The sequence below is a fragment of the Acipenser ruthenus genome, chromosome 5 (genome assembly GCF_902713425.1).
Source record: "Acipenser ruthenus chromosome 5, fAciRut3.2 maternal haplotype, whole genome shotgun sequence".
NCBI lineage: Eukaryota > Metazoa > Chordata > Actinopteri > Acipenseriformes > Acipenseridae > Acipenser > Acipenser ruthenus.
The window spans coordinates 37,075,855-37,098,366 of NC_081193.1; the positions used below are offsets into that span (position 1 = coordinate 37,075,855).

General features: G+C 40.4%; 1 protein-coding gene across 6 annotated transcripts in view; it reads right to left on the reverse strand.

Moving 5' to 3' along the window:
* LOC117402749 (utrophin-like) overlaps positions 1 to 22,512 on the reverse strand; it is a 251,345-nt gene that overhangs the window by 70,772 nt on the left and 158,061 nt on the right. For 5 of the 6 annotated variants that reach the window (XM_059024118.1, XM_059024119.1, XM_059024120.1 and 2 more), the window contains 6 exons: positions 18,086 to 18,258; positions 17,483 to 17,639; positions 6,365 to 6,494; positions 3,619 to 3,887; positions 2,921 to 3,067; positions 2,037 to 2,115 (listed from right to left, as the gene is read on the reverse strand). In XM_059024118.1, coding sequence (XP_058880101.1) covers positions 2,037 to 2,115; positions 2,921 to 3,067; positions 3,619 to 3,887; positions 6,365 to 6,494; positions 17,483 to 17,639; positions 18,086 to 18,258 — 955 coding nt within the window. Of the gene's footprint in view, positions 1 to 2,036; positions 2,116 to 2,920; positions 3,068 to 3,618; positions 3,888 to 6,364; positions 6,495 to 17,482; positions 17,640 to 18,085; positions 18,259 to 21,504; positions 22,204 to 22,512 lie in introns of those variants that run through there. The other variant, XM_059024122.1, reaches the window with a different exon arrangement.

Consider the following 22,512-nt stretch of genomic DNA (forward strand, 5'->3'; position numbering starts at 1 on the left):
AGGATGGACGCATCTGTGGTGACAACCTCCTTTCTGGTAATACTGCCCGACGCTATGCCGAGGAGTAGATGGGCCGGCTGTTTCCACCAAGAGTCTGCCTTTAAACAGTAATGAGACATGGTCAATAGGTGGTCACGGTTCAATGCAGGCTGAAAAACCCTGCTGTTAAACCAGACCTGCAGAGGGCGCATGCGCAGAAGACTCCATGGAAGGGCCTGGGAAGCTCCTGCCATCAAGCCCAGAAGTTTCTTGAACATCACTACTGTGAGTGCTCTGTTGAGCTGAAAGAGCTCCAAACAGGCGGCTATTCTCTGCACTCTGTCATCCGACAGAGTGGATAGCATGGACCTGGAGTCCAAGCACACTCCTAGATAGGAGGCTGTCTGAGAAGAAGTGAGCTGGCTCTTCACATGAAGGCCCAACCGTTGAAGGTGTCCAGTGACATGTTCTGTGTGGGGCTCTGTGCTGGAGACTGGCCACAAATGAGCCAGTCGTCCAGATAATTGAGCACTGATGCCTTTGAGTCTCAGTGGGGCCAGGATAGCTTCCATGCACTTCAAGGTGGCACTGGGAGCTAGGGAGAGGCCAAATGGCAAGACACATAACTTGTATGTTGTTCCCTGAAAAGTGAACAGCAGGTACTTCCTGTGCGCTGGTTTTATGGGGATGTGGAAATAGCCGTCTTTGAGGTCCACCGTGGTGAACCAGTCGCCTGGCCCTATTGACTGCAACAAGTCATTGACTGCATCAACGTTTTGAACCTCCTTCGACTTAGATATGGGTTGACCTGCTGGTCTAGGTTCGGTCTGAGGACACCATCCCACTTGGGCACTAGGAAGTACCTGCAGTGGAACCCTTACTCCAACTGCAGGGGGGTTATCATGCGAAGCTGCTAACTTTGAGACACCACCGCGGTGTCCTGTGGGTCCGTGACTGATGTTACATTCATGCCCCGAAAGGGAGGGGGACCGTGCTTGAACTGCAGCGAGTAGCCAGTCTGAAAGGTAGTAAGCACCCATTTATCAGAAATGTACCGACGCCGGTTCTGAACACCACCTCTGATGAAGATCCTACACACATTTAAAAATAGTCTCTAATAAACTGTAGAAAACGCAGCACATAAGTGTATTACACAGACTTTTATAGCATAAATTTACGAGTAAAAATAATATGCACAGAACAAAACATTAGATAGTTGAATAGAACTAACTTGCATCAGACTTCAGCTGTCGGTCAAGGTATTGTGCACAATACTGAAGTGTTTTCCTCTTGCGCCCCATTTTCAAATCAAACAAGTAACTGTCACCGTATACCTATACAAAAGCTTACCCACACCTTAACCTGCGAATTTCAAAGTAGGCGCTTTGAATGACAGCCGTTGTAGCTGGCAAATGAATGTGCACAGTTCGGTGTAGGTCTTGATTGACAGTCATTTAAACGAATGAGAGCATTCTAGTGCTGTTTCAGTCAACAAGATCTGTCAGAACAGGATAAAATGACTGACAGTGAAACTACAGTAGCCTACTAAGGGACCACTGAGATGACTGACAGCGAACCCTAGCCATTCAGAACGGGACAGACAGCAAGTATAAAAACTACACAAACTAGAGATGCTTTCTAAATTATTATTTTTGATAAGAAAATAAAAAATAGCGAGTGGTTTTACCGACGTTTATCGTATATAAATGTATAGGGAATTCAACGTTTAACAAGCTTTACCAATTAAATCCAAAAGTAGCAAGCCTACACACAAGTCATCAATTGCAGCCATGTGGCCCAGAGATTCAAAAAATCTAATTCCATGTGGAAAGTAAAAGACGAGCATAGTTTCTTTTCTGATTAGATCTGAAACACGAAGCAACTTGTTACTTGAACCCTAATGATACATGTGTGCTTACGGATAATCCTGTATTGATCTTTTAAAGAGCCAGGAAAGCCCTCAGTTCTAGAAAACACCAATTATTTTGAAGAGCACATCTTCTGTTTATGTACAAGTATAAAATATGCTTTCAAATGGCACTAAATGTATTTCTTACTGGAGAGGAAATGCTGTGATGATGGTCCGAAATCCCGATGGGCTTCCTGTAGCTGCTTGAGGCGATCCTCCACTGCAACCTGCAGATCACAGAGAGAACACTGATGTTAATTTATTTTAGGAAAGAGGAGAGTGTGTAACACATCTAAAAAAAAAAACTTGGAGAGAACCTAACTGTATACCTGATAAGAAACTGCTACCTTATAATATTGATTCTGTTGCACACTCAAGACTTATCGCAAATATGCCCTACCACCAGATATAAAACAGATTCCCAGCTGAGCTCCACAAGAATGGCAAGCATGACACAGTGCAAAGAAATAGATACATAAATAAGAGGCTCGCCGTCTTCCTTGCCCTTAAATATGAATCAATACACAACACTGAGGTAGCTGGAAAGGTCACAGAAAATCGAAAGGCTTGTCTGATGATATCCTCGCCGAAGGTTATATTGATTGTCCACAGGAAACTTGCATTTCCCCAACAGTGTTTGGAACATAAGAAGAAAACTACCCTCCAAGATACAGAGCTAGATCATCCAAGAAAATAATATTTCTGTTTACGGCATAGTTCTGTCAGACGTTTCTAAATGAGTACCAAACAACTCTTTAAAACCCATTTACTTAACTCATTAGTTTTACCAGCAGTATCCACCCCCTACCCCCTCTTCCCCCCCAAAAAATACAACCAAAGATCCAAATCTGCAACAGAATTACAGGGAAACTTGAGTTTAAAATTTTGGTAGGGACTCCTGTAAAAGCAAAGCAAGAGGCCAATATCAATCCCAGCATGATGCTGTGATCTTTAACTGGGCACATTGTGCAAGATGAACTTTAAACAAACAGCTTCAGGCTGTCAATTTCCAGGTCTCATTTTCACTCTTACTTGTAAGAGTTTCCAACGCATATTCAGGTCATCAAGCTGACGTGAGGTGTTTGAAGACAGAGGAACATCAAGCGGTGCCAGCTGACTGGACAAATCATTTACTATTTTGACTTCTTGTTTCATTGGGGCAATTTCTTCTCTGAATGTCTAGTTAAGAGAGAAAACATTTAAACGTGCTTACCAAGTCTTCATGCTATAGGTCAACACAGTCCCTGGGAACTAATGATTTGCAATTAATATCCCACATTAACAGTTCAGTAAAAATTCCACTGGAGAAAATCATACCAAGACATGCAAGACAATATTTGTTTTTGATGTGTTAATAAATAATATTCTTAAAATACAGCATAACATATCAAATAAATCAACATATTTATTTTATGAACGAGGCACAACTTTAAAAGCTTACTTTGAATTTTAAGTACTGCTTGAATATTTTCAGGGAAAAATTATAGCCAAGAAACACTAGCATTTTTCTGCCAAAAGCATTACAATATAGTCCTACGACATTTCACTGTGCATTTGTAGTCTGTTTGATGCTTCATTGTCACCAATCCGAGCCAATCTGATATTTCAAGACTCGATACAAAAAAAAAAAGAAATTACAAATTTTGTTTAGAACTGTATTAAAAAAAAAAGATTCATTTTCCCTTATTTTTTCTACAGAGATTCTAAAGTGCCTTGTTTCCAGTACTTACAGTGGTTTTGTCAATGTGATCTTGCAAGGAGTCAATGAGGAGGTCTCCGACTGGCTGCCAGCCAGCACGGACACTCTCGGTCTCAGTCAGGTGGACATCCAGCTCATCCATAGCTCCCTGCAGGTCCCGCAGCTTGCCCAGCGCCTTATCCACCTGCTGCTGCCAGCTGCCGGCATGGGCGTTCAGCCTCTGCCACTTCTCCTTCAGCTCTACAGACCGCTTGCGGATGGCTTTGGCGAGTCGCTGGGCCTTTTCTTCTGGGGTGAGCCCTGCAGAGAAAGGCGACAGCGTTACTACTTCACAAATTCATGTGCAGTGCTCCTTCTTTTGCCATATGACTTGGACATAAAAAAAAAAGGTTTTGCGTTCCTGTGGAAACAACTGTCAAACTTTTCAACTTGTCTTCAGCGCCCATTGGTCCTGTTTAAATATTATTTTTACAAGGAGGAAAAAGTGTGCAATAATGAATTAAAGTCAAAGCACTGAGACGGGGGGTGGCTACAGACTTCAGTGCTTAAATGAGTGTGTATGATCACAGAACCAAAGCTATTAACTATAACCAAGGTAACAACAAAAAGTGCAAGCAATCTTCCATCAAAGTAGGACTAATAACAGGAGAAGATGGTGAAGATTTGGTCTGTAATGTGTCAGTGCAGATGTGTTCAGTATGCACTGTTGTCTACTCTGGTTGTGTCCCAGTGGTCTGTGCTCACCTGATGCAATGTGAACCCTGAGAAAAAAAGGTCAGTAGTTTTTGCCAAATAAGGTGAACATTGAGACAAGAAGTAAGGATATAAAGAAGCTGCACTGAGCCAATAAGGAGCAAGGATAATGGTTTGAAAGGCTTTTAGATAACTTTCAGAATATAATGTCACAACCCTTACATTCATTATGGAAGAAATGTGGCAATTTCATTAAGTGTTAAATATGTACATGCTACTGTATTTATTATTTAATGTGTGATTAATGGAATGTTATATGTAAAACACATGTTAAATATTAAACAAAGTACTTTAGGAGTATAAAGCCATTCAGGTTCTGTGCAATGTCCTTGACATCCAGTATAGGAGTAATTATGAAGACAAAACATCCCATGATATTTCTAGTATATTTCTACTTTTAATAGACAGGGTTCCCGAAGTCAACCCCACAGAAGATATTGATGTATCCAATACAATACTTTGTATTACAAGTGACTAGTGTAGTTGATTTGTATTTAATGACCTGATTAGAGTTGTAAGGTGGACAAGGAAGAGACCATTAAAAGTTTGTGTATGCCCAGCTAGAAAAGCTTTCAGCGTCCTTTCACTTCCTCCACGGAATCGAATCCTTTAAAACAGCTGTACCCGCACCAGCCATCACAGGAAACTACTGTGATGTGTATGACTTGCTAAATTATGCCCATAGCTAATTCTGCCTTCTCTAATGAAGTCTGCATGTCTTGTCCTTCCTCTGCATCCTTCACAGTAAGCAGCACCGTGGGTCTTAAGTTGATTTAATGCCCCCCCCCCCCCAATTTATCAAACACATTGACTTCTCCACGGGTCAACAGGTGTAGAGGCAGGGTAAGGGAAGCTATGACAGTGTCAACATCATCAACAACCTCAGATCATTAAACCAGATATAATTGCACATGTCACATTCAGAACGGCAGAGATTTTCTCCAGGCTACTACTATTATAAATGACATCCACATGAAATGTGACTTCAAGCATCTTTAAAAAGTCACACATTACTGTTACTGTGGCGGTAGTATTCATTCATATTTAAGAAAACACTAAGTCACTGAAATGAACTACAATTACAGATCCAAGTAAACACTGGGCTATCCCTCAAGTTGTTCCCTAATGTTTACAATTATGTTTTCTCCTCATAATGCTGGCATGTACATTTTATCTGAAATTCTAATTAAAACTCATCCTTTTTGATAAAGGAGCCAATTTCTGTTTTCTCTCTGAAGTGACTCAGGTAGCTAGCATCTGTCCACTGCTTACCCCGACTTCGGATCGGATTATAGGACACAACTTCTATTCATCACCACTGCCAATCTACAGAATTATTCTACAGTTTGTTTGTTAGTTCCAATAATACCTCTTTTGCTTTCATCTCACAATATGGAAGACTTATTCAAATCAATTTTTCAAGAGGGTTTGAAACAAAACAGCACATTTTAATGGAGACAAGCCATCATAATCCTTCCACCCACCCCCATTGTCCTATTAAAAGCCCTTGCTTCTGAACTGAATTCAGAATCATGCTAAACAGAAGAAACTCAAATATGATAGAACAGCTACAAATGCCTATGTATTGTTTATTTTTTGTGTTGTTTTGTTTTTTTAAAAAAGCATTTTGCCCTGGGAAATGGTGAGCCATTTAACACCTTTGTTTGAAATGATGAGGAACAATCACTCAAACTATTGTCACTTTAAATTGAAAAAGATAATTTCATAAATCAGTTTAATTGAATTAAAAAGCTGTAACATTAGAGAATGCAGCTTATCTTGCTTTGGCTTGGTGTTGCACTATTCTCTTCATTGGTAACATCATTGTTGGGATAGCCTGAAAGAGCTACAGTGCATTAGTGAACACAGACCAACTTGCATCTTCAAAACAGGTGACAATGTTAGTTTTACAGTTTGATGGCAGGAAATAGATTGGTTTCAATGTTGCTACTGCCACCAGTTCACATGGGCGTAAGTCTTCTCCACACTGCACTGAACTGAGAGCATCACAGAGCTATACAGACCTGCTTTGGGTAGCAGGTTTTGCTGGGGCTCTTCGGGACCCTCAATGGGCTGATCTGCCAAGAAAATTCTGGCCTGGTCCAAGGCATTAAGAACAGCCTGCTCTTTATCCTTCAGCTCGTAGTGCAACGCCTGTAAAAGAAGAACATGTTTAAACTTCTAAACTAATGTAGTGTAAAACAATGACAAGGTGGCATACTGCACTTTCCTTGGAAGGCAAACCCCCTCTGATAATAACTGTCATGGCGGAGAGTAATAGCTGTTAATTTCAGTTACACCAGATGCAAACATGGATAGCGATTGAAATTACATTAATTGACATGCTCTAATTAGTGCCAAGGATGTGTGTACAAATTAGCCTTTCCAAATTAGTTTAAATATTGTGAATATAGTTAATTACGTTTACAAAGCAACCAGAGAATTCCAGAAACTGACAAGTGTAGCCCAGAAACCAGAATACACTTTGAGCATATTACCTCAATCATCTTCGGAGGATAATTCTACATTTTGCAGTTTCTAAAGTAATGCGGATGACATGCCCCCATTGATAATAGCCTGTTTGTCCCCTATAGTGGATAAAAATTACTTTTTTAGATGAATCAGCCATTGAAATGGGAGTCATGCCAGAATGGAGATGGAATGCTGCCAGAACATGGGTTCCTGCTAACTTGTTCCTTGGTGCTGCATGAGGTGCTGATGCAGTGCATTGTGGAATAATAAATCATCCAGGTGCCGGAGCTTAAAGTGTTCTATTTTATTGCGCAAAATACCCTGTGTTTCTTACAAACTTTATTTTTGGTTGTGGTACTGAAAATTACATATTACCATTGTTTCTTTCCTTTGCTGCTATTGCTGTTAGTTAACAACAACTACAGTACAGTATCCTAAGCATAGCTGTATTAGAGTGGATTGTGGAGTTTTTGACTTTCATATCCATTTTAGTGAGAGAACTATGAAAAGTATTAAAGCTGTTTAGTTTGTAGTCCTTAAAATAGGTCTGCAGGAACTGTCAGTTTGAATCAATTTAAAACTAAATTCCTGCTTACAAAGAAACAGAGAAGCAAGTGTCAGCGTCACTAACATGATGGCAGAGAGAATTTAGCTAAACTAATATACAGAAATATCATCCATGACGTTCAAGAACTCAATAGTGCTAAAATGTGCATTTTTAAACTCCTAATAAGCTGTGTGAACAGTCTACTGTGGATTACCTCCAACCCCTATATACTGTGTCAACAGACTAGTACAATTCAAGTGAGCACTTCAATTAATTAATTACACCTGACGTGAGAGGACGGTCAATCCAAGCTGTAAGTTAACATAACCGTCATTTAACAAAGCTGTCATTATGCCTCCCATGATAGTGCTCCATGCAGCATTTAACAGCAACAGGAGGTGGTGGGAGGGGGGGGGGGGGGGGGGGATTTAAAAAAAAAAAAAAAAAAAACACCAATGCAGGTAATGTTGTTAGACTTGCTTACATTTTGCCCAGAACAATCAAAATAATGCAATCTTGAGAGTCGTGTCACTCACCTAACAGTTCTGCAATTCAATATGCAAGGTGACAAACCACCATATGACCTACTGGCTAAAAAAAGCACTTGCAAATTGAATTAAAAACGTTTGGATTCCATGCCTACGCAGAGGCCTGTACCAAATGTACTACAAGAAAGAAAAAAAAAATACAGTACATCTGATCTCCAGTACTACACCACCCACTCGATATATCGCGGGTGTTGGGGTCTAATATAAATCCGCTATACATCGAGGGCCAGGATATAGCGAGAGACCCATAGAAAAACAAATAGGCTAACAAACAAATACTGTACAACCATGCCCTTGTATTATCAGGGGCGTCAGGGTCCAATATAAGTCCTCTACGCAACCTGCTTTTTCTCATTTTTCTTTTAAAAAGCAGCACACCGTTTTAATTCGTACAGCGGAGTGTAATTGCTTCTCATCAACTTCAGTCTCTAATTACTTTCATGAGTCTTCCTCTCCTTTCTCAAATGCCCAAACCCACTGCATTGAAAGAATCCACTCCCAACAGGCTTGTTTCTAGGGAGCTGACATCACTGCCCTGTGACTTTTGCTAGTGCACTGCTGCTGCCACAAGTCAAAATAAATGGCTAAAATAAAAATCGCTTCAGCAAGCCAGGGGGCGCTCAGCCAATTGTGTGCCGCCCCCTGGTAAAGTGCAGCCACAATCGGCGATGGCATAACCTGGACTCGAACCAGCGATCTCCAGGCTATGGGGCGCATCCTGCACTCCACGCGGAGTGCCTTTACTGGATGTGCCACTCTGGAGCCCATCACATTAGTAGTAGTAGTAGTAGTAGTAGTAGTAGTAGTAGTAGTAGTAGTAGTAGTAGTAGTAGTAGTAGTAGTAGTATTTAATAATAATGATAAAGAATGGAATTCCAAAAATATGAACTAAAAGTCACAAATATGGCAGCCAATTCTTGTTAGAGGGGAAATAAAGACCACTGCCACATTTTGCCAGAGGTACTTATCTAATATCTGAAAATATCTCCAATAGCCTGAGATCTAATGATGCATATTAACCCTTCACATACGTATGTAAGTCAGTCCTGTACTGTGATATGAGGCTGACAGTGATGGGTTTAGTTTAGGTTTTTTTTTTTTCTTTCTGAACTTCAGGGCAGTGATTGATGGCTGATCATTGACTGTTTAACCACAGTACTTTGGGCAAGCATGGTTTCCAATTAGGATGCCAGAAGAAAGCTATAGATGGAAAGAAACCTTTGCAAAGAAATGTAATGTCCTTAGCAACAGTAATAGGTATCCCATAATAGTAAAAAAAAATAAACAAAATAAAAAGCCAGCTGTTCTACAGCAGCTCCGCACAGCCCCTAATATTACCTGCGTGATCGGAGGCTCCTGCTGCCTAACCCAGCTGAACTGAAATAAAAAGGCTTCCGGAAAAACAAAACAAAACACCACACCACTAGCACACAGCAGCTGCAAGATTCTATCAATATTTATAGTGAATGACCATGGCCTCATATCCCAATTATGCACTTTTCATTACCATTCTAAAAGATTAGAAATGTTTAATCACAGCAATTACAAGCTTCAGTTGCTGTTGGTTTTACGCTGTCCTTTGTTGCTCTTGAGGAGATTTTTGTTCATTTGAAGAGAGACTCTGGCCAATCCATAAATCCATCTATGATGCACTTGCTGTCTGATTCACATAGTCTGCCAACTTATTATAAATTCAGATTTATTACAATCATGTCGTTTTTGATTTGTTTGTCCTTCAAAAATCATTAGAAAAGTGTTGAAAGACCCTAAAAGGGGGTGGGGGGGGTGGGGGGTGGGGTGGGGGGGTGATTTGATGACAGGCTGACAGGCAACATCCCCTTTCTGTATCCATAATGATATTGGGAATGGGACAGCATGCTAGAGGATAAACTGAATTTCAAAATATATATATATATATATATATATATATATATATATATATACATACACACACACACACACACACACACACACACACACACACACACACACACATAATAAAATGACATTTATTTTTTGTAACTTGCCAAAATGCAAATGCTATTTTTCTGGCAGTACTAGCTGCCAGTTGTGGTATCAACAATTTCAAGCTTGTCCACACAGTATTTCATTTTTTTTCTATAAATAACAGGTCCCTTTTCAAGGAGTACTTATTGTATTTGATGTTCATAGAGGCTGAATCAACCATATCTGAAAGAAACCTTTTTTTTCAAAAGGTGCCTTTGGTGGGTTTAAACCTAAAAACACATTATCACTGTTTGCTGCTACATCAGCAATATAACCCACTGGGACTGAATACAAATAAATAAACTGGTACATATCTTTAATGCACTGGCTACAGCAGTAATTGCAAACACTCACACTACCTCTTAATGACTAATGCTGTGCAATAATGAATTTACTTTATTTATATTCACCTCATTATCCTTCTCGAGATAACAAGGCCAACTGAAGAACTCTTGTTTCCCACCTCACTTTGCCTGGCTTGGCTAGAATAACTGCATATCCCGCCCAAATACATTTTCTTTGTTGTGGTGTATTGGGACGATCCCAAGAAACAACAGAGTCCCAGGGTCACAGGAAAGGCTGTGTCTCTTTGGCAGGGGGAGTTGCAGCCCTACCCTCGCCCCCAAACTGCCAGAGTTTGGGACTTTACAAATTAGGTCAATGCTAGCTTCTGGAAGGGGTTAGGCCACACAGCAGTGTTGTGCTTGCAGTCCTATGAGGGATGTGAGAGATCGAAGAAATGGAAGCACTTCTGAACCTTCAAAGAGGCTTGGCAATATAAAACTGAGCTTTCTCACAAAGACAAATATTGTTGCACTTAGCACAAGTAGTTGCTATGATTCTGTGTCAAAACAGGATAGGATCTAAATTTATAATAACTCCTTAAAATGTATCCACCCATGAAAATTAGGTACAATCTGCGGAAATATGCAGTGCATTTTCTAAATGAATGACCTTAATCTCAACAAAATAGCCAACATAGGTTGTGAAACTGTAGGAATATTACAAAGGTCATCGAGAGGTCAAATAGCAAATGTACTGTAAGACTCTTTGGTAAGGACTATGCAGCTACATGTGTGCAGTTTGATTTAAAAATTACATCAATTATCTCACACCAAGAGTCATTTTCAGATGTGGCACCTCTAAAGGTTAAGTAAATGCTTGGCTTTTAAACGTCTTTCCTCCTATTGGAGTTTAGGAAATTATCTGTAAGTACAACAATATGCATGCCACCATTGTAAAGCAAACCAGTACTAGAAGGAAGTGCAGTAAGCAGCTAAACTATTGTTTTGCCTTTACAAGAGAGATTTAAAAATACCAGGTTTTGACTTTTCCTGCCATAAGAGCTTGTCCTTGGTGGTGTGTAATGGCTTGGGAAGCTGCCAATGTCCATTTCACTGTACCCAAGGATTTCTTAGTTGCTATGGAAACAGTCAGCATTAGAAATTCCAGCCCATAGTTTTTATATGTCTTTATAAAGGTATATCATTTCCGGATAACAAGCAATGATGGATCAGCATAAACTCAGTAAACTTTTACACTTTAGAAAGTGCATGAACTAAGAGAAAATATGTGGAAGTAAATGTCATTTATAATGCAGACTTTCGGAAAATATGATTTTCATCTTTTCTATCATCATGAAAGTAAAATTCCTGTTAGGAAAAAAACTAAAATCCAGACAATGAGCCACTGATACCCAGATGTTTCAAAAGGACAAACATAACATGTATTATTATTTATGTATATTGTTTGGTCATGGTGACTGAACAAAGGGTGACTTCCATGCTCCTATAAACAAACCCAGCCACTTAGAAGTAGATCAAGTCATGGTCCTTGACAAATCATTTACATACTAATTTCTTTGACTGATAATAGGAAAAAAAGAAAAAATCAAAGATAGGCCTCTAGAAATTCCCAGCTGTTTGCATAAAAAAAATTTCAACCACTGCTCAAAACAGCAAAAATAAAGACCAGGAACTCACATGGGTTCCATAAGGAGTCTTACTTATGACAAGTGCTCCCCACTGCCCAATTTAAATATACATGCTGCTCAGCATAATACAAAACACCTTATTACTGTTTACAAATGTCACAGAGTGAGATCTGAGGCTTTGACAGTGCTATGACGGACAAATTTACTGCCACAAAGCGGTAAATGTGACCCAGAGAACGTTGGGTCCACCATTCAGAAACCAAAACGTCACATGACCACAGTACAATATGTCAGCCATGTTAGGTCACATGTCAAAGCGAGGGGTACCATTAGATTTTACCATAGGAATTTCCATATAAAAAATCACAGGGATGTTTAAAACTGTGTGTAAAATCCATACAGCAAGTGCATTGCTAAACTTGCAAATGCTATTTTTGATCAGTGGATTAAACTGAAGATATGCCATCAGTGTTCAGTCACTTTATTCTTCCTACCAGACTAGAAGTTTCTTAGTTGCTGTAACAGGGTGACATCACAGCCCAAGCGGTTTCGGGCAGGAAGCAAGACTCAGATAAGCAAACTGCAGGTTTAAGCGTTGTGCTTTTTTTTTTTTTTACAAATAAAACACGAAACAAGACAGACAAAAACACATTAGCAAATAAAAACGGCACAAGTGGCAAACAAAAAGTCTATACAAAACTTTTGGACATACAACAAACACACAGTACTGCAACAAAACCCTGACCAACACCAACAGTAATTCTCTAATTTTCAGACTAAACTAACACATGTCAACACCTATTTTATACACCTGTGGCTGGAGCCTAATTAATCACTTATTCAATTGTCCTTTCTGATTTTTCTGACTTTACTTTCACTTTGAATTGGGTGAAGATCATTTATCCAGCACAATCATTGTAGAATCACCCCCTGTGCATTAGAGGTACAGTGTTAGGATCCCACCTCACGCCACGTATGGTCTTACTGTATATGCAGATGCAAGCAAGCTTGTTCCAGGTGGGGTCCAAGTACCTGCTGAACTATTGAACTTGCCTCAACTGTATTAAACTGACTTTATGCAGTTTGAAAGGCTGGAAAAAAAGTTTAAGCCTTGGTTATTACCCCATTTAAATGCAAGAGCAGAGAGGTCTTTAAGATTTTTAGATCTCACTAGCTGGGCTGTAAATTGTAATACAATACCTATGATGGATGATTAAATTCAATAAAGACGTCCTTTGGGTGTCTTGTCAGGATAGAATTCTTTTACAATTTACTGTTAAATTAAAAAGACTGAACTGGAGAACAGCGCCATATGACTACAAGACATTAAAAACAACTTTACATATGTTCCTCACTGGATACATCCTACAAATGGACCAATGACATCTTAGTCTTCTATTATTTGCACTATACTAAGCTAAATAATACACGACTGAAATATAGTATATCAATATTGCTTAGTCTATTCATATGTTTACTTTTATAGAATTGAGAACTTATATAATAGGAGTTTTTGATCCTATAATAATGACTTCTAGACAATCTATGAAAGTAAATTCTGTAATTCATGCACTCTCATCAGTCTCAGCTGAAGAGAGATGAAAGAAAGAAAGAAAAAAAAGCTACCCATTTTATTTTACATGATTGGTTTTCTGAAGAGGCAGACTTGAAAGAGCCCCAAAAGAGACCACTGTAAAAATGGGTATGCTGCAACATGCTTTAATCTGACTGGAATAAGTAGTTCAGAATGCAGGACAAAAATAGATATGGGTCAGGCTAAAGTTATGATCTTTCCTGTGATAAAGCTACAACTGCAGTTTAGGAAACAATTGGTATCTAAAGTAATTTAGGCCACATGAAAGGTTAAAAGGAATGGTAGCCTGTCTTTGTATTTTGAAAAGCTTATGTTGTTGCTTATTTTTTTGTTCAATTAAGTAGTTGCAATTTGTAGAAGATTAATGAAACCTGTAGCTGGTCATGACAAAGAGTTCACATCTGTGGCCTTCCTGATAATAAAATCAGCACAAGGGAGTAGGAGCTGTAGGTTCCCTTTCATGTATGAAATGTAACCATTACCGAATGGGTGTTAACCTCTTTAAAACCTCAAACCTGAATAAAATATATCATAGCTGCTCGCAGATGCTCTGTGACAGTCATGCCAGCCCCCAAGGTAGCTGCTCTGTGCATTGCTATCTGTGGTACCTGAGAACCAAGTGGACCCGTACCCAGGTACCGATGGTCACCAACCTGTTCTGTTCCCAACCCCGTGTACCGTATTGTACCGTACCGGAACCGAGGTTACCGCACCAGTACGGTGCCGCTATAAACCGTATCAGTACCATAACTGTACCGTACCAATGCTACAGGCACCTAACTGGTATCAAACCGACCCGTACCATCCCGGTTCCATACCGTACCATACCCTACCCGTAAAGACCCAGTACTAACCAGTGTTTACATCCCCAGTCTGGTACTAAGCAGGTCTTATTGACAGCCCCGTTGCTGACTTTAGTAGCTGAGGCAGCAACTGTACATTCCTACTATATATTGCTTGCAATTTGAATAGTGCCTGGGTTTTATCCCTGTGACACACGCAAGGCCGGCCTGCCAGTGGAGGACAAGCACGGCAGATGCTCTTCCTGCCTGGGGCTGGTGCACACAAACGAGGCACTGGTGAACCGCAGTTTCTGCAAGTTTTGTGTGCATTTTTCCAAGCGCACGCTGGGGAAACATCTCTCCCACAACTCTACAGAGTGCTCTGCGTCCCTCACTCCTGCACAGCGCTCTTCCCCATCACCCTTTGTTAGAGAGGTGGCTGCGCCCTCCTCCCATGGCTCTGTGCAAAGGGAGAGCCGAAGACGCACCCTGGAAATTTGCCCATGGTCTTTTGCATCCTCCTCTGCCTCTCCTTCTCCTCTGAGGAAGAGGAAGAAAAAGAACAGTCACTGGTCCAAGCAATTGGTGGACTAGGAGCAAATGGAAAAGCTCTGGACAGCAGTGTCCCACCAGGGAACTGTCCTTCCAGAGTTGCTGCGTGAATGTTCAGCACCCCCTGCCCCGCCTGTCCCTTTGTTGTCTCAGGGATCTACGAGTGCAGATTGACAGCAGGATGACGCACTCTACATAGCCACCTCTGAGGAGGTGGATGAACAGGAGGTGGGCAAACTGGAGCTGGCGTTCCCGTCTGAGGATGTGGAGTCAGACAGCATGTCCCCTGCGGTTAGGCTCTCCCTGTCAGCAGAGCTTATGCCATTGATCAAGAGGGCCACTGCAGTCTAGTGAGGCAAGGCAGTCAATCTTTGGATTTTCTCTTTGAGATCCAGTCATCCTGGGGTCACCCGGCTACAGCTCCAGCTATTTCCCAGTCTACTGACACTCTATATAGGGTGCACGATGTGGAGAAGCTGGGCCTGCCAGTGGAGGCTTCTATTGCTGCACTGGTACAGGCTCCTAATTTAGCACTCCTGTCCAAGGACACTATCTGCCCCAACAAGCAGCGTCGGGTCTCAGAGGTGATCCTTAAGTATGCCTATTCAGTCAGTCTGTTAGCCGCACTGCTGGGAAACTTTAACAGCATTCTGGTAGCCTACCAGTCACATTTACTGCGGTCCCTCTCTGACAACCACAGGCCATCACCACTACAGCTGGATGAGATGTGCCTGGTTAATAAAAACCTGCTCCGTCTGTCTAAACTGACCGGGCAGGTGGTGGGTAGAAACCTGGCTAACGCTGGTAGCTGCATATAGGCAGCTTTGGCTTTCCCAGGCATGCGTGCCTGATGGGGACAGAGTGCCACTGTTGGATGCCCCTATTACACCAGGGCATACCTTTGGTTCTGCAGTAGACAAGATGCTGCAGCGCTCTCACTGCGCACGGGAGTCCACGAAGGAGCTGGTGAGATTGCTTCCAAAAAAGCAACCATCCCCAGTGGGTCAGTGCACCACGGACATCTGGGTGCTTATTATCATTCCAACCGGCTACTCTCTGCAGTTCAAGCACGGTCCTCCTCCCTTTCGAGGAGTGACTCCATTATTAGTCACAGACCCACAAGGCGCCACAGTGGTGTCTCAGGCGGCATCAGCTCTGCTGCAATAGCAGGCTATTCATATGGTACACCCTTCCAGTTGGAGGAAGGGTTCTACTCCAGGTACTTCCCGGTGCCAGAGCAGGATGGTGGCCTCAGACCAATCCTCAACCTCAGAGAGGTCAACCTGTATCTGCGCAGACAGAGGTCCAAAATGTTGACTATGCAACAAGTGTTGCAGTTAAATCAGGCCAGACGACTGGTTCAACACGGTGGACCTCTAAAGACACCTATTTCCACATCCCCATAAAACCGTCACGCAGGAAGTACCTGCAGTTTGTCTTTCAGGGAACAGCATACGAGTTCCGGGTCTTGCCATTTGGGCTCTCTCTAGTTATACTCAAAGGTATCAGAGTACATGTAGACGCTCACACAGAACTTGTCACTGGCCACCTTCAGCGGTTGGGTCTTATAGCCAGACAGCTTAGACAGTCTCCTATCTAGGAGTGTGCTTGGACTCCAGGTCCATGCTGTCCACTGTCAGACGGCAGTGCAGAGAATAGAGCCTGTTTAGAGCTATTTCAGAATATAGAAATGTCTGGGCTTGATGGCAGCAGCTTCTTAGACAACTTCTTGGGTCTCCTGCGCATGCGCCCTCTGCAAGCCTGGTTCAACAGCAGGGTTTCAGCCCGCATTTAATTGCGACCGCCTATTGACAGTGTATCGTCACTGTATAAAGGCACTCTCTTGGTGGAAACAGCCTGCCCATCTACACCTTGCGTAGTGCTGGGCAGTGTCACCAGAAGGGAGGTCGTCACCACGGACGCGTCCAGCCTGGGCTGGAGTGCTGTGTAGAATGTCAGGGGGGCACAGGAAGTACACCTCTAAAACATTGTATGACTTTAAAGGGTGGGCAAATCACCCTATCTCGCTAAAAAGCTGAACAATTGACCAAAAATTCACTTTTTTGTGTGGAAACTGAATGAACTGTAACACTGCCTTCACGGGTATAATACAACCCACATTTTCAAGAGGGGTTGGACATTCCCCCGCACACAGGAAGTTAATAATTCAAGCCCGGTTTGTGGACTTTAAAACTTTACCAATCAACCAGAAATTAATAAAATGGGCCTTGTTTACTTTAAATCAGCAGTGACAGAGTAATATGCAAGTGTATTCTAATGTATACGGAGGGGAAACTGTTATATCCATTCTCTTATTGGAACAGCCCAGCTATACATTTCCAAACAGCTTTGCTTTGCAGTAGTGATGCCTGTGGAACTGGTAGTCATAGATGGAAGATTCATAGATGGGAACATGAACTTAAAGCCTATCTTATATATCTAGCTGTAAAAGGTTGAAATACTGCAGGGACTCAGACCTCCTTTACTGCACTCATATCCACTGGAAATCACAGAGAGTTCCATTCTGCGATTTGATTTCTCATACCAGTCAAGGACTTGGTTCTCAAGTGAGTGCAATGGTGGTTCTTTAAAAGAACACCATTAGTTGATGAATCATTCCAACTGTATTGTGAAACAATGTGAACTGTAAAATAAACAAACAAAAACCGACCAAGAAATCGAGCAGCAATAGACTCTGGAAACTTACAGTGCAGTGGCTGTGCTGCTGTTGCAAAGTTGGGACATCTCCTCCTATCGGCATCTGTTTCTTCAGCCCCTCGTCTTTGAGATTTAGCCACCTGCACAGATCTTCCAGTGAAGCCAGTAACCGGCTCCATCTCTCTGCACTAGCCTCCAAATGGGCTCTTAATAAAAAACAAATTAAACTAAAATCAGAATTCTTTTCACCTCTGAAAATCTATGTTTAAAAATACTTTTATGAACTTTTAAAATGGTGTACAGCATTTCTAGAGAGACGTTCTCAATATACTCTATTATACAGTGCAGCCAGGGTAAATGCAATTATTTTATTTTATACATTTTTAAAGAAAACTTTATATGTATGAAGATACACATTACATTAACCCATAGCCTCTTATTTTTGTACATGACTTATTCATTAAGTTAGGCTTTTTTGTTCTCCTTATTTATACATTTTACTATTCTAATATTTAATCCTTTATGCTTGCAAGTCCCTGTCTTAATCCGCATGGCCTCAACATTGCGAACAAAGAGATATTTTAATGCAACTGAATCTAAAAATCAAAAACTTATTTTTATCTTCCCTTGAGAAAAGAGGTGTTTTGCTGACCTGATGTTGGCAGACTTTGCCTTCAGCTCGCTCCAGCGCTGGTTCATATCATCCAATCTGTGCTGGAGAAACACAGCCTCCTCAGAACTTCCCAGAGCCTTCACCATCTTCTGTCTGTTGCCATCGATGCTCTTAAAGATGTCATTGTGAGCATCAATCTCTGCCTGAATATCCTGGAATGGACATTAGGGAAGAAATTTAGAATTTTCAATGTATTTTGAATATGTAAGAAAGCATTTTTACAAAGTTAGTGGTTTTACGAAATAGCTCTATTTAATGCACTACACTTACACAAGAATTCGCTTTTTTTTTTTTACCCATTATGAAGCAGTGTACACATTTTCAGATCAATTCAACAAGGTGTTCATAATCAGCCTTACAAGCTATCATTCAGAAAGGTATGTGCGCTGGCCATGCAGCTACAGTAACACACATAATAAAGATGACAACAATGGAATATATTGTATCATTAATATAGAGCAGCCTTCTTGATACAACTGTTCAATCAGCTAGAAGTTATCCAGGGAACACAAGTTTGAGATGTTCTCTCCAGAGGAATCCACAGGAGCGATGATGCCTGTTCTGAGCTAAAGTGTTCAACAAATCCCTAGCAGCGTGAAAAACAATGCGGAAGACAGCCCTACTTTAGAAACCTAGCACTTTGGAACATAAATACTAGCAAATGCTCTGACAGAAAATTGGCCCACTTCCAAATTATCAACTAGTGTTTTCTACAAGCATTAAATGCAAAGCTTTATGGTTTTGTTTAACCCTCAGAGTACTACTGGGCCAATGACCGGCCAAGTGATGTATGCTGTTAAAAGCACTAGAGGGCCGATGGTCGGCCCTAGATCGTCCATCCCATTTGCTGTCAGAAATGTATTTATTGGACTATTTTACCTAGCAACAAAATATGCCAACCAATAGTAGAGACCTTTGCTATTAATATTAGCCAATTAAATAGTTATACAACAAAATACAGCTTTTTATTGGTTACAAAAAAAAACAACAACAACACGGAGCTGACGGTTGAGAGATGACGAATTTAGTGAGTGTTTTGTTGTGATCCTGACGAAGAAGGAGAATCGGCGATTGTGGTTAAATATTTTTTTATTCATGTTTTTTTTTTTGTAAAAAAAAAAATAGCTGGTAAATAAATATCTGTTTGTGGATGGAAGCGCGTTGCGGCTCTCTGTTGATGGCATTACTTGCAGCAACGCCTATTTTTGTAAGTGTTTATGTGAATTCATTTTTTATAAAGCAAAAAATAAATAAGAATACATCGGGATTTGTTGTAGTATTTATTCAACATTTATTTGCTTGTTTTATTTTTAAAATGATGGTAGGATAACATTTGGCTAGTTAATTTTTGCACTTAGTAATAATATTTATTCCTGTATTACTAAAATGTATATAATATTGTGAAAATGAAGCCAACGCCTTATGTTTGTGTTGGTATAAAAATGTAACAACTTTTATTAAATAATAAAAAAAAGAAATGGTTTTTGAGGGCAAGTACGTTTACCTGTGGTTCTAGCCTGTTTGTAGGTAGATGTGTTGCTTGCAAAATTGTGTATATTTTCTATATGTTGTTTGCAGACCATTTGTGGTTTTAGTATTTTAAAAAGAACATGCTAGGGATTTGTATGTAGTATTTTTTTAAAGTGTTTATTTGCATGGTTGATTCTGAAAATAATGGATGTTTTGAGGACAAAAATAACACATTCGTATAACATGAGTTTCTTTGCTAATAAATTTTTCTATATTCAGTCTAGAAATTATATTAATAAAAGATGGAACAAAAAACTTCAATGTCTTAAGTTTCTTGTGATATATAGGTTTCATACAATTATTATTTTTTTGTTTGGTGTAAAATTAAATAATTTGCTGCTCTATCACAAGTGCATTTATTTGTGTGTGTGACGTGTAGTCCTGTAGGGTATGGTGCAGTGGCCGTGCCTTAGTACCCAGAGGGTTAATGTAAGGTTTAAACAAAGAAAACAAGCACGATAAAATGTAAAAGATATGCTGGACCATAAATTACTAACCAGAAATGCATTTATAAAACAGGTGGAAATCAAACAACCACCGACTATTACTGAACAAACACGTACATCTCTTATTTTGGATTGTAAACTAAGTCCGCTATTGCTGTGCAGAGGTGGTGTTTACATTTTGAAATCTGGGGTGAAATGGCCTTGAACATGAAAAAAAAAGGTCAAAATAGTACCCCTGCACAAGACAAGAGATATATAAAAACTTATATATAGTCTTCGAAGCTCTGAAGGGTTCATTTTAAAAACCGCAACACAATGGCTCATTCTTATGTGGCAAAACTACATTTCAACAAACATGTGGCTGCAATTAACAACCAGTTTACAAACAGTGGTCGAGTGGTACGACCTGGGCTGCAGCTAGCTACTGCGTTTTATATATACACCAGCGGCACAAGTTGATTACAAATGTTCTTTAGGTCACAGAAATCCTTAGACTGAAATTCTATTGTATTTACACAGAACATTGCCAGTATTTAATTAGGAGAACTACTTGGTTGAAAAGTCAGTGTGTTATTTTAACTGAATCATTATTTTCATGAAATACAGGCTTTTAAACGGAAATTAAACCGGCAATTACAAGGAGGCCTGGGATTTAAGTATTTTGAACAAACTCGGTTTTTCTGTCAAAGGCATTGGTTTACACTAAGCATGTTGGCGCCAAGTACAAGACACAGGTAGAACCATCTCAGGGTCAGTGGAGATGTGAGATGTTTAATTGCTGACCGAGCAATTAAACTGACCGAGCAATTAGACCTCCAGAGCTCTCTTATTGCAGACAATTAGAAAGTCTCAGTGGGGACTAAGTAGTAGGAACAAAGCATTGCAAAAGGTGCTACAGCTATAAAACTGAACTTACTGACAGAACCCACCATACACCACGATGCCCCATTGTTACCAGCTGCTACTAGAAAGTCATTATTTTAAATGAGTAACCTTGCACTTCCTCCCTGCTTACATTTTTGCTTAAGTCATTACTTAACGATTTCTCAAAAGCCAAGTTATTGAAGCATTGTTCTATGAAGCATTTTATAGCAGCAGCCATAATATTTCACATTTACGTACATCACTGGAGTATTTTTTATTTTTGCCTTAACACCTTTCATAACAAGTCTGAGATGAAGACATTAAAACATTAATATATAATGTACATTGTAGACATATTCATATTCTTCCTTGCTTATGCAGATTGCTGGCTATAGCAATGTTTATCCAAGACTCTAAATTAGGTTAACTTGTTACAGTCTAAAAAACATGAATGTGTATCAGTTATACAACAGCAAATGGGTTGTGGTGTTTTACACACGTTTGACAAAAAGGCTACAAGCACACCTCACACCGACCACAGTTCTGTTTTTACTATACCTGCTCAAATCTTCTGAGCAACTCCTGCAAGCTGAGGTTCAGGCCAATCATCATCAGGTACAATATTCATTAATAAGCTACATCTTTCAGTTAAAAGTCCCCCATTCAATGCCACATGTTCTCCACTTGAAAGAATTTCCCCACCGCTGCAATGTCCAGGGCATGCATCTCCCACTAGCACAGCAGTAGTATTCTCGTCTTGCTCGGCTGCATAGTAACTTCATCTTTTCTCTGTCGCACAATGTACATGTATTGTACTGTCCGTGAAGTTTGAGGAAAGTCCCTGGATAGTTCCAAAGAGCTATTTATTTACCAGGTTCCATGACGGTCCCTTCAACTGGCCCTTGATTCCCCTGTTTGTTCACCTCTCTAATGACCTGCAGACTCCAGCAATCAGAACATCTTTCCTCCTGGGCCCTAGCTCCAGCTTTTGTTCTCAATTACACTTCTAAAAAGAGCTCTAAACACAACTGCACATAGTCCAGGTCCATTTAGCATGCTTTACAGGAAATAAAAGAAAGGGCTGGATGATATTAACAAATCACAATAATAAAAAAAAGAGTGATTCACCCTGAAGAGTAAGCAAGACATGGCTGGTTGGCTGGTTTTTAAAAGGATTGGCTCTTCTGGGCCCATAGTGCCTTTCGGCATATAGTGTCCCACATGCCAAGTCTCCTCAACATCCACAGTGCTTGGAAATCCCTTCTGTCTACTTTTTACTGGTCTGACAAGGTATAAGCTAGGTGCAGTAATCCATCTATTTCCAGCAGCTGTTTATTATTTTAATCCGCATCCACCCTCTCCCCTCCTCTCCCACAGCTCTCTAACCAAGCACACTCCCACTTCCTGAGGCCCCACTTTTGGCAGAACTTCAGTCCCTCAAAAAAAAAAAAAAAAAAAAAAAAAATTGCAAAGGCCCACACTCCTAATTTTACTGTGAAAGGTAGACTAAAACTTGTGAACCTGTCCAAACTGAGGGAAGGTAATATGTGCTTTCCCACCTAATGT